The 17,270-nt window shown below is 40.7% G+C and overlaps 1 protein-coding gene and 1 long non-coding RNA gene across 4 annotated transcripts; both read left to right on the top strand.

Moving 5' to 3' along the window:
• Positions 1-4,436: 4,436 nt before the first annotated feature.
• LOC127377844 (uncharacterized) lies at positions 4,437-9,648 on the top strand. Of its 3 annotated transcripts, none has more exons than XR_007887772.1 (3): positions 4,469-5,386; positions 5,812-5,983; positions 9,476-9,648. It is a non-coding gene; the product is annotated as an uncharacterized LOC127377844 (long non-coding RNA). The 3 variants fall into 3 exon arrangements; XR_007887770.1 differs by having other exon boundaries at positions 4,471-5,386; positions 5,819-5,983; XR_007887771.1 differs by lacking the exon at positions 9,476-9,648 and having other exon boundaries at positions 4,437-5,386; positions 5,819-6,189.
• A 6-nt stretch (positions 9,649-9,654) lies between these two features.
• gpr173 (G protein-coupled receptor 173) lies at positions 9,655-16,348 on the top strand. The gene has a single exon (XM_051426113.1). It carries the CDS (start codon positions 9,660-9,662, stop codon positions 10,842-10,844), a length of 1,185 nt encoding a protein of 394 aa, XP_051282073.1. The 5' UTR covers positions 9,655-9,659; the 3' UTR covers positions 10,845-16,348.
• Positions 16,349-17,270: the final 922 nt, after the last annotated feature.

The raw sequence follows: 17,270 nt of genomic DNA, 5'->3' as shown, positions 1-17,270 counted from the left end.
AGTAGAGTGGTTGTGGTGAGCGATTTTCAGTGCCCAGCTTCCAGCAGAGCAGACAGCTGTTGATGCATAAAACCCACAACACACAAAAACACAACTGACAGGCTATGAGGAAGGAAGTGATCCAGGCCATACTGTGAAGCTTTCCATGTCATCACCACTGACACATGTTCCAGTGACCTCAGCTAACTGCAGCACAGTGGGCTGCAGATGTGGATCGGAGTAGCCTCCCCTGCATGATTTCCATTAACATACATGGAGCACTGCTGCAACTGCCTCGTTAATCAACACATTCATTATCATCATTATCAACACTGACAGTATGCTTAAAGCTAGAATATGTAACATTTCCACATTAAACCATGTATAAACTCTAGCTCTTTGTTCTGTATGTAGTTGAGTGGTGTTACATTATCCCAAATATTTCCAACAATGTTCAAACTCATTTTATTCAGGTAACGCTGCGTTTCACCGGTCGCCTGTCCTGTCAATGGCGTTATATCCCCTTTGTGCATGCATCAGTGTTGTGGTTGTCTGCCAGAAGCTGTCATACATTGACTGTTTATCCAGTCTGAAGCCACATTGTTACCATCCACTGTTTAGATCTTGGTGCTTTTTAACTGATGAAGGATTTTAGTCATCGGACATCTGGATCTTAAGTTATCAGAGAAATAAGCTGAGCTAACGTTAGCAGCAGCTCGGCTCACAGCAGCTCGGCTCACAGCCCCTCTGGGACGTCAACAGAAACAGTGATTTTTAAGGTGGAACTGCTTTATTCAGTGTTTTTAGCGGTTTAAATCAGCATTCGTTTTGGAGAGGAGGAGACCTCTGTGGATAATTGGGCTCCCAGTAGAAACCTCCTAAACAATCCACATTTAAGAGTAGGCTTAAGACATTCCTCTTTGATAAAGCTTATAGTTAGGGCTGGATCAGGTGAGTCCTGAACTATCCCTTAGTTATGCTGCTATAGGCCTAGACTATCGGGGGATTTCCCATGGTGCACTGAGCTCCTCTCTTTCTCTCTCTCTTTCTGCACTCATTTATGTCCCATTAATGTATGTCACTAACTTCACTTCTTCCCCAGAGTTCTTGTGCTTTCTCGTCTCGCAGGTTCTCATGGATCCTGGTGGAGCCTCCTGCCATGGTCCTGCTTGACTGCCATTGCTAATATCACTGATATTATTGTTATTATTATCAATATCATTATAACTACAGCTACTATTATTACTATTGTCACTGCTCATTGTCCCACATCGTTGCTACGTCGTCGTCGTCATCTACTATTAGTGTGGTTGTTGCTACTGTTGTTGTTGCTGTGCAACTGTCTGTCTGTCTCTGTCTCTCTCTCTCTCTCTCTCTCTCTCTCTCTCTCTACATATTGTACGTTTAAGGTAGGACTATATGGATACTGTTTATTGACTAAAAATGTCTTCAAAAAACTGAAAACACTGATTACTGAACTTTTCCAACTGTTAATAATAATAAATAATAGCTTATTGATATTCAAGCTGTAGTAGGTAACTTAGGACAGAAGTGCATTAAGACAAGATATAGGAGAAATACAAGACAATATAAAAGAACACATAAAAAAGATTTTAAAAGAAAGGAATAGCTCACCATGTTAATGTGAGATAATATCAATCTCACGTGTGAGAGTACTGAGCTGAAGGATGTGGTTAGCAGTCAGTGCCTCCATCTGCAGTCACGCCTTCTGTGCTGGTGCAAGGCATTTGGTCACTAATTCAAGGTACTATGCCGTGTTATTAAATGTGTGTGGTTTTTGTTACAGTGCAGACATCTTATTAACTTTTGTTTATGTCTATGCAGTTTGCTAACGTTGTTCTGGTTATTTAAAAACAACATTAAGAGTATACAGACATGTTAGCGGCTTAGGGATAGCGGTGCTTTGAGCTAAATGATAGGTATAGCCTGCCAATATGCTAACACAGTGACAATGCTAACATGTTGATGTAAAGCAGGTGTAATGTTTACCATTATCACCCTTGGTAATAACAATAAAACACAAATGAGACTGATTAGAATTAGGTTTTGCAGGAGTTTGGTCCTAAAAGTTTGACCTGATGATGACAGTAGACAAAAAGTCAGAGGATCATCAAATGGGTTACAATTCATCTTGAGGGAAACATGAATATTTCTACCACATTTCATGAACACCTATCCAATTGGTGTTGAGATATTTCAAAACAAAAGCAACAAATGTCTGCATCATGATGGTGATACAGGTCAGTGGATCAAAGTCAGTATGATTCATCCTCTGGGAACCATAAATGTCTGTAGGCTACAAAGTGCAATAGCCTGCTTCAGTCTGGGCCAGGTTCCACTGACAGGAAGACATTGTCAGGCCCAGAATTGTATCGTTTTAGGAGCAAGGCCGCTTGGTCTTTGGTGAAGGGGCTAATTTATAGAAATATTCATGGGGTGTCCAAAGGTTGGCATTGGGAAGAATCTGCTGATTTAAGGACAATCACATGCAAATGTTAGATACAACATTTGCATGTGCATTTGCATGTTAGATACAACGAAGATACTGGAACTCATAAAGATTACATTGTGGGGCGGCTGTGGCTCAGAGGTAGAGCGGGTTGTCCACTAATCAGAAGGTTGTTGGTTGTTGTTCGACCGCATGTCGTAGTATCCTTGAGCAAGATACTGAACCCCAAATTGCTCCGGATGCTGTGCATCGGTGTGTAATGATAATGTGTATGAATGTGTTAATGTGTCTCTGTTCGATGGGCTTTGCCATCACTGTGTGAATGTGTGTGAAAGGGTGAATGTGGCACGTAGTGTAAAAGCGCTTTGAGTGGACGGAAGACTAGAAAGGTGCTATACAAGTACAGGTCCATTTACCATTTACATTTGTAACATCTAAAAGTAGCATTTAGAAATAAATAAATATCTTACATATTTTCCCAAATACATATCTGAATTCTGTCATTGAACTTACAGCAGCAGTAGGTAACTTTTATAATAAAATAATAATAAATCTTAATACATATTTTTTTTTGTTGTATTTGCTAAAATTTTCACTATATCCAGTAGTACACAAGACATAATGGACTTTGCCATCACTGTGTGAATGTGTGTGAAAGGGTGAATGTGGCACGTAGTGTAAAAGCGCTTTGAGTGGTCGGAAGACTAGAAAGGCGCTATACAAGTACAGGTCCATTTACCATTTACCATAATCTGTGAAAAAATTTGGTTCCTCTTGCTCTCCCTACTGCTCCTAATGGAATTCGCAAGAATCCCCTGGGCCTCATCGAAAACAACCAATCAGTGCCAAGAAAGATAGCTGATTGTTAAGTCTCATACCTGAGGCGTCAAATACAGATGCTTTCAGACCCCGGGAATGAGTCTCAACAATATCTAACATCTTCAAGCCTCCAACCCAAAGCGTCTTTATATCTTTTTCGGCTCTGATTGGTTGTTTTCGTCCTGGCCTCGTAGATTCTTGCAAATGCTATTAGGAGCACTAGGAGGAGCCAGAAGAACCTGATGTTTACACAGATTATCCGTCCCACGTACTACTGTCAGGATATAGTTAAAGTTTCAGCTAATATGACAAAGAAATGTTTTATCAAAAGTACCTCTGCAGCTTTAAGCTTATCATTAACATATCATTCAATTAATGTGTCAATTTCCGTTTTTTAACACTTTATTTTTAAAATTAATCTAAATAAATGTGGTAAATTTAGCAGCATTCGGCACTAAACTGGGGTGGCCAGGCATTTTTAAGGGGGCACCCCATGCCACCCCCCTAGGTCTACCCCTGCTTTTGTGTCCAGGGTTCAGTAGGATTTTATTTCTTAAGCAACGGGGTCAGTTAAGTCAATGTTTGAAGGGACATACAAGAAATGCATAACAGTATATGTTAAGATTCTTGTTATATTTGTTCACTCGTTTATCACCCCAGCTCAGTCAACCTTCTTTCTTGCTTTCTTTCTTTCTTAAGTTCACTTAGTCACAGCTTTGCAGCACTGGCATATCAGGATGAGTTTAAATAAAAACAGCAGTTTGTAGGATAAGTGGTAGCCTATCTAATGGTGAAGTTGCAGCATAATGATAATAATAATAATAATAATAATAATAATAATAATAATAATAATAATAATAATAATTTAAAAGTGTATTGATTGGTGGTGGCTATAGTGGGCCCCCATCCTCCAAAAAGCTTTGGGCTATCCCGGTCCATAGAATGACCAAAACATACAGTGATCTAAGTCAACAATTAAAAATAAATAAATAAATAATAATAATAATAATAATAATAATAATAATAATAAAATAATAATAAAGCCTCAAAAAAGGCATCTGAAATTTGGGAATAATAATAATTCCTTCAATTACAATAGGGCCTTTGCACGATTTGTGCTGTGGCCCTAATTAATATTTTTAAAGTGCATTTGGGCTCCATGGTGGGGCTATAGTGGGCTAAAGCCCCCATCCTCCGGAGAGCTTCGGGCTGGCCCTGTCCATGGGACATTCAGACGGGATTCTATTAGTGCCGACACCAGCAGACTGGATGCTGCGCTTATTCCCGAAACCTGCGCGTCCACCTGCCAGCGACCCCGCCGGAGCAGGCGTCTGATCTGGGAGTTCTCCATCCACAGTGTCTCCCTCCTATCCGCCTGTTTGTGACGCCTGGCCGCTGCCGGGCTGCGGGACAGAATGAGGATTGGCCTCTGTGTCATCCCGCAGCCCGAACCTGCCTGCTTGGGGCTATTTGGCCTTAGTGTGTTAGCTAGCAGAGAGATTTGGTTCTGACCAGAAGCCCTTGGATCGTGTCGGCATGCTAACAGATTTCATGAACCACAACCGTGAGGTGTCCCTCGGCTCGACTGGAACAATGCGAAAGGAAGTGCGGCGGCGGATCGACAGGGTTTCCGAAAACTACGAGCAGGAAATACCCCACAGGGCGTCTGCTGGTGTCTGTCAGCTCCAGGAAAAGATGAGTTTACAAATGCTACTCTAGGATACTACCTGCGGTTTATGATTCAGCACTGGAAATACGAGCTGACACCAGACACAGCAAAATCGGAATGGTGATGCTGTCACCGGGACTGGGATTTACTGGCGCCCCGGCAGCTCCAGTGGAAAACACGGAGACATGATATGCACAAGAAAAAGAGGAAACGCAGCTTTGGCTTCTTTAAACCCTTTGTTTTTTAAAGGGAGTCCGCAACAGGCTTCAATAAACAGCTTTCACAGAGATCTGGACCGTTGACACAGCTGTGAGCTGCTGCTGCTGCCTTATTCACCAGCTGTTTCCACATAGTCGTTTTTCTGTGGGAACATCCAGGTGGATTGCTGTGTTTCATTGTAACAGACGGCCCTGCCTGCCATAGTGTGGAGGACAAGCAGCCCACAGCAGGTAAGCAGCACAACATGACTACCATTTTGTATTGCCTACAGGTCCCTGGTCTGCAAAATGTCATGCTGCCTGCCTCTGCATTCCTGCATGCCATTTATTTGTGAGTAATAAGCTCTTGCTGTGGTCTTTCTGGCTGCCTCGTACAGGCCCAGACTATTGCAGCTCACTGGGACTGGGGTCTTTTGTCTGCCTCAGCCTCTTCAGAGTATTCATATAATGAGGGGTCGCATTATGCAGAGCTGATCCTGATATTTGATGCATGCATTACAGCAGCATAGAGTGGTCAGTATGAGGCTGTGTTGATGATAAATAAGATTCCCAGCAGCCATAGACCACCTCTCAGCTCAGGGACCACCAAGTGATTTCATAAAATGTGGTGTAATGTGTCCTGAAGGAATACTGACTATGTGGTGTGGGGTTTTGAGCCATTAGGCTCCTTTATACTAGACTGCAGCAGCTGGTGGCTATCCAGTCCTCTTCAGACCTTTAGGCTCCATGTGAGGAGGCCTGATGCTGGGCCCCGCTGTCAGACACCAACTCTGTCTACATCTCATCCAGTGAGCTTTGTCGCCTCCTCCCACCGACATCAAGCCAGAGGTATTGGGCTGCTGTTGCTACCCAGTTCCTGACAGTGACTCTGCCCTCCGCCGCCAACCAACTTCCAGCTTCACAAAGCCCCTCCTTCAAGACACACAGCCTCTCTCACAGTTCCCCTCAGCTCCCAGCCTGTGGAGCTATGAGGGCTGCAACTCCAAAAAAATGATCAAATAAAAACACTTCCTGGAAGTGTAGTTGGTTTTATACATTTGATTTTGATTTGCTTTATTGTTCATCACACTCTGTTTTCCATTCACCATTCAGCATTTACGCACACATCAAGTAATTTCTTCAAGTTAGCATTCTCAAATTAGATTTCCTCAAAGGCTCTCCCTCCTCTTCAAAGACAGCTGATGTGAAACTGCACTGACACATATCAGTCTAATGATTAATTCAATTATTCATTCAGACATTCACTGTCCTACATTCAGAGAAAAGGCGACATCAACATTCTCCGTGGTTTGCTTTTATCTCTAGTTATTTGTTGGCAGACATGTTTCAGCCTCTCCTGTTGTGTTAAAGCTGCAGTAGGTAACTTTTATAAAAATAACTTTTTGTCATGTTTGCTGAAAATGTCACTATATCCTGACAGTAGTACATGAGACAGATAATCTGTCAAAAAATAAAATAAAATAAAAAAATGTAATACAGCCAATCAAAGCAGAGAAAGATGGATGATTGTTGAGTCTCATTCCCAGTGTTGGTATTTGACGACCTGGGAATGAGACTCAACAATCAGTTACCTTTCTTGGCTCTGATTGGTTGTTTTCATTCTTGCAAAAGCCCTTAGAGCACTGGGATTCAATTCAATTCAGTTCAATTTTTTAATTCTGATGGTGATGATGATGATGACAACAACAACGATGGGGGACAATGAGCAGTGATTAAAGTAATAATAGTATCTGTAGTAATAATAATAATAGTAATAATAATAATAATAACAATAATATCAGTAATATTAGCAATGGGAGTCAAGCAGGACCATGACAGGAGGCTCCACCAGGATCCATGAGAACTTGCGAGACGAGAAAGCACAAGAACTTTGCGGTGGAGCCAGAGAAACCTAAAAACATTGTAGCAGATATGCACCACTAACTGTGTCAGCCACTGCCAGTTACAAGCTAACAAACAACATGAACAAATAACACACTACACTAACCATTCTTATGGGCTAGTCTCGGATTTTGGCTCGAACATGGATGCTATGGCTTAATCTCTCCAATGTTTCCTCTGACACTAGCCATCTTAATGCTAACTGCTTTTTGACTGATCAACCTAGCAAGCAGCGCTGGTGAGTGCAGTATCCATAGATCCAGAATTTCTTAATGAGAGAGAACCCCTTTTCTGAGTTTCTTTTTTATTTACTTTTTACTTTTTTATGTTTGAAAATAGTGTTAAACACTATGAATCATAGCAGTGTATTATTCATTCTTTAAAACGTGTCTGGAGGGGAAATTTAATTTCTGACTTGCTACCCAGCTAAACCCCGCAGTATTCTCCACACAAAAATGCATTTTACAAAACAACTCTGCTCAGGGTCCATTTTTTTGTTGGAGCTTTTGACTGTATTACAGAGTCTTCATCAACTGATTACATTTGTTCAGTTGTCATTGAACTGTAGATGTTCAAACTTTCCATACTGTGCCCAATTTATATTCCCAAAAGTAAATGTGTTAACATTCCTTCGTTGATGTTATGCAGTAGTCCAGCAAAAGCTGGATGTTTTTAGTGCGCCTGCAGACATTTCAGACTTGTCATAGCAGTGAAAGCAAAGGTGTACCAAAAAACAACCAGTGAGTAACATTTGGGAAGATCTATTAGCAGAAATGGAATAAAAGGAAATCATGGAAATGTAATTTATCTTTGTACAACACAAGGTTGTAGTGTCCATCCACTGTGACTGCGTTTGAGCACCAAGCATCATTGATTTAAATGGTATTCACCTCCTCTTGTCCTGCAATACGGGTTGTTGATGGAGCAGGTCTCCGTAAAGATGTGGACATAACAGTCTCTGATTTCCCGTTGTTTGGTCAGACCCTTTCATCCAGACTGGAGCAGCCTTAAGTCCAAGCTAGGCCAACACAGCTCCTATTTGGCTCTCTACCTCTCCTCCTGGGGCAACAGCACCCGCTGTGTTGGACTGGTCTTGTTAAGCTCGCTAGGAGGATCGTTGCTTCTTTTTCTGATGAAGCAATTTTTTTCTTTCTGGGGGTAGGCTGTATCTCACAATCACACCCACGCAGTTTATAAAACTAGTATAGTAGCTTGAGTTTCTTTGTTCTTTGGACCGTATTCATCTCCACCATTACTCCTTCTTGTTGCAAGTTTCCAGCAGCATAGTAAGCAAGAGTTTGATGCCATTGTTTTGCAATGAGAGAAAAACTTGTCAGAAAAACATGCTGGCATTAATAAAAGGAATTGATAAGCGCAGTGATTCTAAAGGATCGGACAATTTGAAACCAGTTCTCTATTCTCATCCTCTGCCCACATCACACAGGCCCCTTTTCTACTAAATTAGTTCTGGTTCTTGAAATTTTTTCAAGATTCCTGAAACCTTGGTGCTGTCTAGTGAACCAGCCCGTGTTCCTGCCAGTTTTCAGTGGAACCATAGTAATCGGATGCGTCATCAACAGAGGGTGCTGCAGTGGACCACAACCTATAGAATAGGACGTGCCAACTGTTCGGGTTCTGAAGCAATTTATTTTTGGTTGAAATGCTGACCGAATGGTTGAAAACAGAACTCCTAACTGGGTGAAAGTAGTCAGGGTGTGAACTTTTATCTCAAGCTCTCTTTTTTCTTCTTCCATCATTCACACAACTCTTCTGTCACTTTTCGTTTTTGTGTGTGTGAACAGCCCGGTGCAACATTATTCAATGAATTCAAGGAAAAACTAAAAGTGGGCGCAGTTATCCCAATTTCATCCAATTTACCTAATTTACAATTTATTGTGTCGCAACAACTTAGACAAAAAGAATTATTACACTGTCCCCCTGTGTGGTCTTGTGTTCCCATGGAGGTCAATACCTCGTTGATGAAAGCTTTCATACAGACAGAGACTGGCCAGACAACAAGTGTGTCTAAACTTTGCTGATGTACAAGTCTACTGAAATATGCCTCAAGGTTCATAATTTTTGTTTTTTTATCCATCTTCACTTTGATTGCCATCAGATTTTTTCACTTTCTTTTTTCAATCTTGCATCATCCTCTTACCTGGTTTTATTCCCACTTTATTCAAAGCTATGTGGTGCTCAAGTAATATATGTATAAATGTAAGCCTTAAAACCTTTACCAGACAATGAACACTGGGTTGGTTACTCTGAATGGGCTGTTTCAAATCATTACTTGACTTTATTACACTATATTCCCTCTGTATTAAGTGTATTATTGATTTAACTGATTTGGTGTGGCACTACCTAGATGACTGAAATGACCATAGACACATCTAGCAGCTGACCCATCCAAACTCCTAATTCTTTGTCTTCTTTGTCTAGGAGCCAGAGGTGAGACAACATAACACCAACAAAGGGACCCTGCTCGAAATGGGGCGATGTGGATTGAGGTGTTCCTTTTTCTTGTGAACTGTCGAAAGGAAGCAACCACGAGGACTAAGGAACAACTAGCAGACGGAGGAGGTGGTAGAGGAGTGGTGGCTTTGGTGTCTGAAGAAAAGGTGGTATGGGTGGGGGGGCATTCGGGATGGCAAATGGAAATGAGAGCAGTGAAGGGCCTGCTGGGCCCATGGCAGCAGTGGTGGCTACCGCAGGTGGGATGGTAGCAGAGAGTCCTTCCTCAGCTGTCTCTACCTATATCAAACTGGTGCTGCTGGGGCTGATCATCTGCATCAGCTTGGTGGGCAACCTGGTGGTGTCTCTGCTCGTACTGCGGGACCGGGCCCTGCACAAGGCACCTTACTACTTCCTGCTAGACCTGTGCCTGGCAGACACCATTCGATCCGCCATCTGCTTCCCCTTCGTACTGGTCTCTATCAAGAATGGCTCGGCCTGGACCTACAGCGTGCTGAGCTGCAAGGTGGTAGCCTTCATGGCAGTGCTCTTCTGTTTCCATGCCGCCTTCATGCTGTTCTGCATCAGTGTTACACGCTACATGGCCATTGCACACCACCGCTTTTACTCAAAGCGCATGACATTCTGGACATGTGTGGCAGTGGTGTGCATGGTTTGGACACTGTCTGTGGCGATGGCTTTCCCACCTGTTTTTGATGTGGGCACCTACAAATTCATTCGTGAGGAGGACCAGTGCATCTTTGAGCACCGCTACTTCAAGGCTAATGATACTCTAGGTTTTATGCTAATGCTGGCTGTGCTCATTCTAGCCACACATGTTGTCTACATGAAGTTACTCCTCTTTGAGTACAAGCACCGCAAGATGAAGCCGGTCCAGATGGTGCCAGCCATCAGTCAGAACTGGACCTTCCATGGGCCGGGGGCTACCGGCCAAGCGGCAGCCAATTGGATTGCAGGCTTTGGCAGGGGTCCAATGCCACCCACTCTGCTGGGAATTCGGCAGAACTTGCACAACCAGAACCGGCGCCTGTTGGGCATGGAGGAATTCAAAGCAGAGAAACAGCTTGGCAGGATGTTCTATGTGATCACCCTGCTTTTCCTGGTGCTCTGGTCTCCCTACATAGTGGCTTGCTATTGGAGAGTGTTTGTCAAGGCTTGCACAATACCACACCGGTACCTCTCCACCACCGTGTGGATGAGTTTCGCCCAAGCTGGGGTCAACCCTATTGTCTGTTTTTTCCTTAACAAAGACTTGAAGAAAGGGCTCCTTTCCCACCTACCAGCCTGCTGCAGGACTAAACCTCATCTGCCACGAGAGCCTTATTGTGTCATGTAGGCAGAGATGATGATCTAAAACCAAGGGGCAGTCGAAAGACGTGTTGTGGGAGTGTTTGCCTGAGTTATTGTGGCGTTTGATTCAATGCAAGCTGCTTGCAGTGGGTATAAACTAGTGAGTGTAATGGTAACACTGGAATGGTAAGCATGCATTCCCATCTACCAACCCTTTTTCATTCAAAACAACAGCATACATAGAGTCAGACCTTGACTTTTGATATCAAGAGAAAAATACTTTAATAGCAAAACTTAGAAGTATTAATGCAGTCATTGTGGAAGTCACCGACAAATTACAAAAGCATCTTCGTAAAGCGGCCAATTAGAAAAGTCCTGGATTGGTTTGGCAACAAAAAAAGAGAGCAAAAGAAGCAACTTTCATAGTTTAGATCTAAAACTAACATGCTGGATTAGTTAGCAAAACCAGATAATGTTCTTTGAATGGTGACAATGAGGGAGAGATAGAACAAAGGTCCCATTCAGATTTGGACTGGGACATTGCTGTAAGCAACGGGGTTGACCCCTAATTGTACGTTCTTTTTTTTTTGCATTTTATTTTTAGTATTTGACTTGATTTGATTAGTTAAAATATGTAATTCCAGGTGTCAGTGAGCTTATTTATATTTTCTCAACACTCTATCCAAAGACAGTCTTTTTGTTGAGCCATGTAGAGACACAGAAATCAGTTCAACATAGTTCTCACTCTGGCCTGAAAATGATTTTGAAATCAAATCAAGTCTTTAGAAAGGAAGCAAATGAATCAAAGGCAGCCTTAAAGAGTCAGTGAGGGTCAGTGAGATGGGTTAAACTGATCCAATTAATCGCCTTCACTGCATAAGGAAAATAAAACTACTGATTCTCTGAAGCAAAGTGACAGGAACACCAAGTGCTGCACACCAGCTTTTATGTCTATGTTGATGAATTTTCTTTTTCTCATCAAATTATCCATGTTTCTCAGTTAGTTACTCATTTATGTTAACTAAAACGAACTAAGGTCCTTTCCAGACGACTGCAGTTCTACCACTGATACGTGTGTTCTTTTAATTATGTGCATTACTTGAAGACAAAATAGGTGAGCAGAGGTTTCTCACCAACACCAGCTTGTTCAAGTACCTGATTGGGAGTCTGAACACAGTGCCCAACTGCATAAAATGCCTGTCTTTAGAAAATTCAGTTTTCCTTACTTTTCCATTGCACATTCAAGTGGTGCAAGAAGGATCTACTAGCTAGGGTTAAATACTGACGATGTGCTGGAAATCACTTCCTATTGGCTACCAAACATTTTGATGTCAAGGACCCCCCCACAATATATGTACACAAGACTACGGACCCCTATTATATATGACAGGATTTTGTATAAAATAATCCCCTTTAAAATTTTAGGTTATGTATGAAGATTAAAAAAAAGTGTTAACAAACTATGGTCACTATAAGTTACAGTCAAAACAGACAGCCTTTTTTGCTTGCTTGTTTTTTCCACTACTAAAAAATGGCATACATGTTAAAATATTCTATTCCTCCTTTGCTGGGGACCCCCTACAGCTCTTCAAGGGTTAGGGTTTAGTAACCCTGCTAACACCCGGCCCCCAGATTGAAACCACTGATCTAGTGCTCTTTATATACCTTATGCCAATTTGACTGTCTAAATCTTTCAAAATTTAAAGTGGATGCCAATAATGTAATACACTTAAAAATCCCCACAGTGGATAAATGTCCAAAGCTGTTTTGTTGTTACATTACATTACATTACAATTATTATTACAACAGACACTGCATATTAAATGTAAGTATCTGAAGAAAGAATGTGGCGAGATAACAGACAGGAAAAATTCTCTCCAGATACTCTTCTTGGCATGCTTTCATTTTGTACTTCCATCTGTACCCATGTGGGTACAACAGAAAACACAATAAGGAATACGCCTACAGACAAAACCTTATTTGTTTAGGAAACATGGCAAACCATAAATTCAATCTGTAAAATATTTTAACTGAAGAGAAATTATTTTCTAGATGCATTATGTAACTAGGCACTGAGGTCTCAATCACTTGTTGACAGGGTGTTTCTTTAAAAAAGCAGTCGACATCAAATGAAATGTGACAAAATACAACCAAAGGTACTAAATCAAAATGTTGACTTTTAATACCAGATACAAGTCTTCTTTTTTTAAAACAAAATGATGAGATTTTAAGTCTAAATAGACTTTTGGAGTAGATGTCCAAATTATTATTTTTAATGTCAAACTTATTAAAGGTCCAGTGTGTAGGATTTAGTTGCACCCTCCCTTTCCAAGTGCAAAAGAGAAACTACAGTGGCCACTAAATGCGTGAAAAACACTAACACATATCTAGAGCCAGTGTTTGGTTTGTCCGTTCTGGGCTACTGTAGAAACATGTCGGTTCAACATGGTGGACTCACTCTTTACAAATGGCTCACTCTAAGGTAACGAAAAGACAACGATTATTAGGATTCGAAGGGGAAAAAAAATGAATATCATATTCCATTTCTGACAATATATCCTCCTAAATGTAACACAATGGACATTTTAAAGCTGCAGTAGGTAACTTATAAAAATAAAATAAAATATAAATTTGTCTTTATTCAGACCTGGTAGATTCTTGCAAATTCCATTACGAGCACTAGGCGGAGAATTATGAGGACACAAAGTCACTGAAGCTGCATTTTACAGCAGCAATCATTCTGTTCTGCGTCTTGATGGTTGCAAAGCAAACCTGTCACAAAATGGAGCCTAGATGGCTGGCACGAAAATGAAAAGATTTTTTTAAACCAGCATGTAAAATTCCAAGATAAATCAAGTGTCAATATCAACTTGATATTATATGATCATACAGGAGGAGAAATTAGATTGACGTAAATCATCATCATTACTTCACACAGAGTACTAAACTACTACTAAAGTACTGGGGACGCAGTAGAAGGCACATCTATTGCTTTACATTTGCACAAATCTAAATAAATCGATTAACTGTGCTTCTCTGTTGTTTTTCTCAGAAAAAGAACTGTAACCTGAAGTGGAGTTTATGTGGAAGTTAAGAACAGGGCACAGAGATTGTAATTTGTCAGTGAATGTCAGAAAACGAGATACAGTCCTTAAGATTGAGGGTAAATAGTGTGTTTGGGGGTTTGAGGTGCCCCTTTTGTCTCTGCCATGGCATACCTTGCAACACCCAACAACAGCATGCCACAGAGAATCGCTAATCTTGTTTTTATTTTCAGAATTATGGCCTTACTCCATAGAAACCAATGCAACAAAGAGTAGACAAATGTGTCTCTTCTGTATGTGCTTATTCAAAAGGAAGAAACAGAGCATTGTGTATACTAGAGACATTTTGAAGACTGTTGCTCTTCCCATCAAAACCTGGAGGAACTGTGGTCATGGACAAAGGAGAACATTCAAAGTCGTTGAAGACACTTTTCTGTTGCAGACTGATGACCTTAGTGAACCCTGCTCTGGATTTTTTGGGATTGTTTTTCTCAGTTGTTTTTCTCTTGGATGTCAACCTGAGGACTGAAGGAAAAACCATTGGTCTTTCCATTTTCATTTCTGGGACAAAGCCAGAGGAAACTGTGGATTCACACAGTGTTGATGCTGGAGAGGCCTGACAGTGCTTTTTTAGTTGCCTCAGGCAGATTATCTTTTGTAAATTTACTGTGACCTCTGTACTATTTAGTGTGTATTATACCGACAGCAAACCAACTTTGAAATGCAACGGAAGAGTTACTGATCATTGTATTTTTACTGTGTGTGTGTGTGTGTGTGTGTGTGTGTGTGTGTGTGTGTATGTGTGAGTGTGTTTCTATTGGCTGGTATGATTGTGTGTATGTGCTAGATGATGGTTACATGGATGACACAGGAAAGTGAGAGGGAAAATACTGACCAGATACTAGGGCTGCACCTAACGATAATTTTTCTTGATTAATCAATTAGTTGTTTGGTCCAAACATTTTTGGAAAAAGGTGAAAATGTTGTTCACTGTTTCCCAAAGCCCAAGGTTACATCCTCAAATGTGTTGTTTTGCCACAACCCACTGAGACGACTAAAGGAAAGCAGAAAATATCCACATTTGGGATTTTCTTGGTGGACAACTAATCGATTAATCAACTCGTTGCAGCTCTACCAGATACATATTGCATTTAGAAGATATCATTCCTGCAAATGCTTCCTCACTATTTCTCACGTTGACCATTTTTCCTGACACACAAATCTGAATGTGTTTTAAAACCAAGAAGTTTACTCAAAGTCCCTTTTGTAAAACATGTATTAGGTTATTATTAATTGGACTGATTTTTTTGTACATATTTAGGGATAATGATGGTAAATAAAAAAGCTTGATATAAAGCATCTGGACAGGCCCAATGTGCCTACGGACACTGGTCTCTCTGAATGTTTTATTGAGGAATTCACACATAAATAATGAAGTAAGAATTGTAGATACAGAAGATTTCACTTTGACATCTAAACAGCTCTCAAATTGTCCTTGTTGTTAAAGGATAACCCCAAATTATTCATCTTGGGTCTTATCCATCATTGCGGTCAGGTACAGAGCTGATATGTGAGCTCACAGTCTGATGGGTTGAGAAACATGAGCAGTCAGACATTCAGACAGACCAAGAGGCCTTGCCTTTTGTTTTTCGTAGATTGGTGTGAAGCTTCTGTTGCAGTCATCAACAGAACCACAGGCTAGCTAAACTACAAATCAAATAAAGCATTCAGACAAGCAACAGACACCTAAACAATCCACCTGATGCTGCATCACAAAGTAGCCAAAGCTCTTTTTCATTGCTGGTTTTATTCTGATAGAATAAATGACTAATATAGCATGGAGCTCCCTAAAGATGGTATTTTCTTGTCTTGTTCTCAAGATTGAAAATATATATATCATCTATGTAAGCTAGCCCTCCATTTGCTATCAGCCAACAATGTAAACTTGCTTTTCTACAGAAATTGAATCAAATAATTCCATTCAAATCCTGAATAGAACTTGGTAGTCTTTACACATTGCATCCAATTTTGCTGTCATAAATGCTGGTGTGACTGGGCCCAGCAGTAAATGAGCCAGATACCAATTTGACAAGTGAAAGTCCAAATCAGTCTTTGGTTGTTCTGCTGTGTTACTGTTGCATAGTGGACACTCACATTAACACAAATCACAATAACAAGGTATCACTGTGGGTAGTACAGTATATCTTTGGGAGAAACTCAAAATATTGCTATGTTCCTAGAGGTGGCACACCTATGAATTCTACAGAAACAGTTTAATTAAGTAGAACAGTAAATGTCGAAGGTTAAAAGAAAGTCCCATCTTAGTGCACCCTGAAGTCAAAAACACTGAATATCACAGAGGCAAGTCAGACGCTGCGGTTTCACTTTGTTCTGTATTATTTAAAAAAAATGTGGTTGAGCTATTACGCATGTCTCTGGCAATTTATGATTTTTGTTGTTGGTTTTGTAATAAAAATAAATTTCATTTGAAATTATCAGAACATTATTATGATTACCTGTGGTATTGTCTCCCCAGAGTTCCTGGGCATGATGGTGTATCAAATTATTAAGTCATATTATGCGTACTATGCACACACAACATGTAGAATAATATGCATTTACAACCCGGTCTCACTTCCAAGTCGTCAAATACTGCCACTTGGTCAAGGGCCCTCTGTAGGTATCCCTCTAGTGTAATTTCAGGGTTCCCACTCTTTTTAAGAAATCCAATTCAATTTCAATTCAATGTTGAATGTGTGTTGGGTGGTAGACAAAGCAACAATAGCAAGGACTAACATTATGATGATGACAAGAACGACAATAGCCACAACAATGAGGAATGAATAATAATAGTAATAATTAAAACTACAAGCAGTGATGATTGCAGTGCCCTCGCACTCCACGCAACACGGGGTTAGCTTCGGCCTCATCACATGCAAGTGTGACATGAATATTGGCACGCTACGGACACACCGTTTAACCGACTGTACAGATTTTAATAACGTAACATCCTGAACTAATCTGGATTGTATTCACCAATTTTGAAGTTGTTCTGATCAGTTCACTAGGAGGAGTTTGTTAAAATAGAAGCCCTGAAATTGCCGGAAATGCGACACAGTTAGGCATTCGATTCAAAATGGCCGACTTTGACATCACGCCACAGACATGGCATTCAAGGTACAGTCACAAATAGGACAACTTTTAATCAGCAATGTTTTTTGACTGAACTGACCAATTTTGAAGTAGATCCGATAAATTCCCTAGGAGTAGTTTGTTCAAATACAATGAATTGTTGAGCCTGTTTAGCACCCGCAAAATTGATCAAATGATAAAACAACAAGGTGATGCTTGCTCCATCGCTACGGCAACACGGTTCAATAAAAATTCATAAGGTTCATAAGATGCCATTGTCAACAGTCTATAGGTCT

Source organism: Dicentrarchus labrax, unplaced genomic scaffold, assembly GCF_905237075.1.
Source record: "Dicentrarchus labrax unplaced genomic scaffold, dlabrax2021, whole genome shotgun sequence".
In the NCBI taxonomy this organism is placed as follows: domain Eukaryota; kingdom Metazoa; phylum Chordata; class Actinopteri; family Moronidae; genus Dicentrarchus; species Dicentrarchus labrax.
Note: the sequence above shows the minus strand (reverse complement) of the source record. Positions and strands in the feature narration are given on the sequence as shown.

Coding starts and splice junctions, on each gene's coding strand:
- gpr173 (XM_051426113.1), top strand. CDS start 9,660: ATGGGTGGGGGGGCATTCGGGATGGCAAATGGAAATGAGAGCAGTGAA.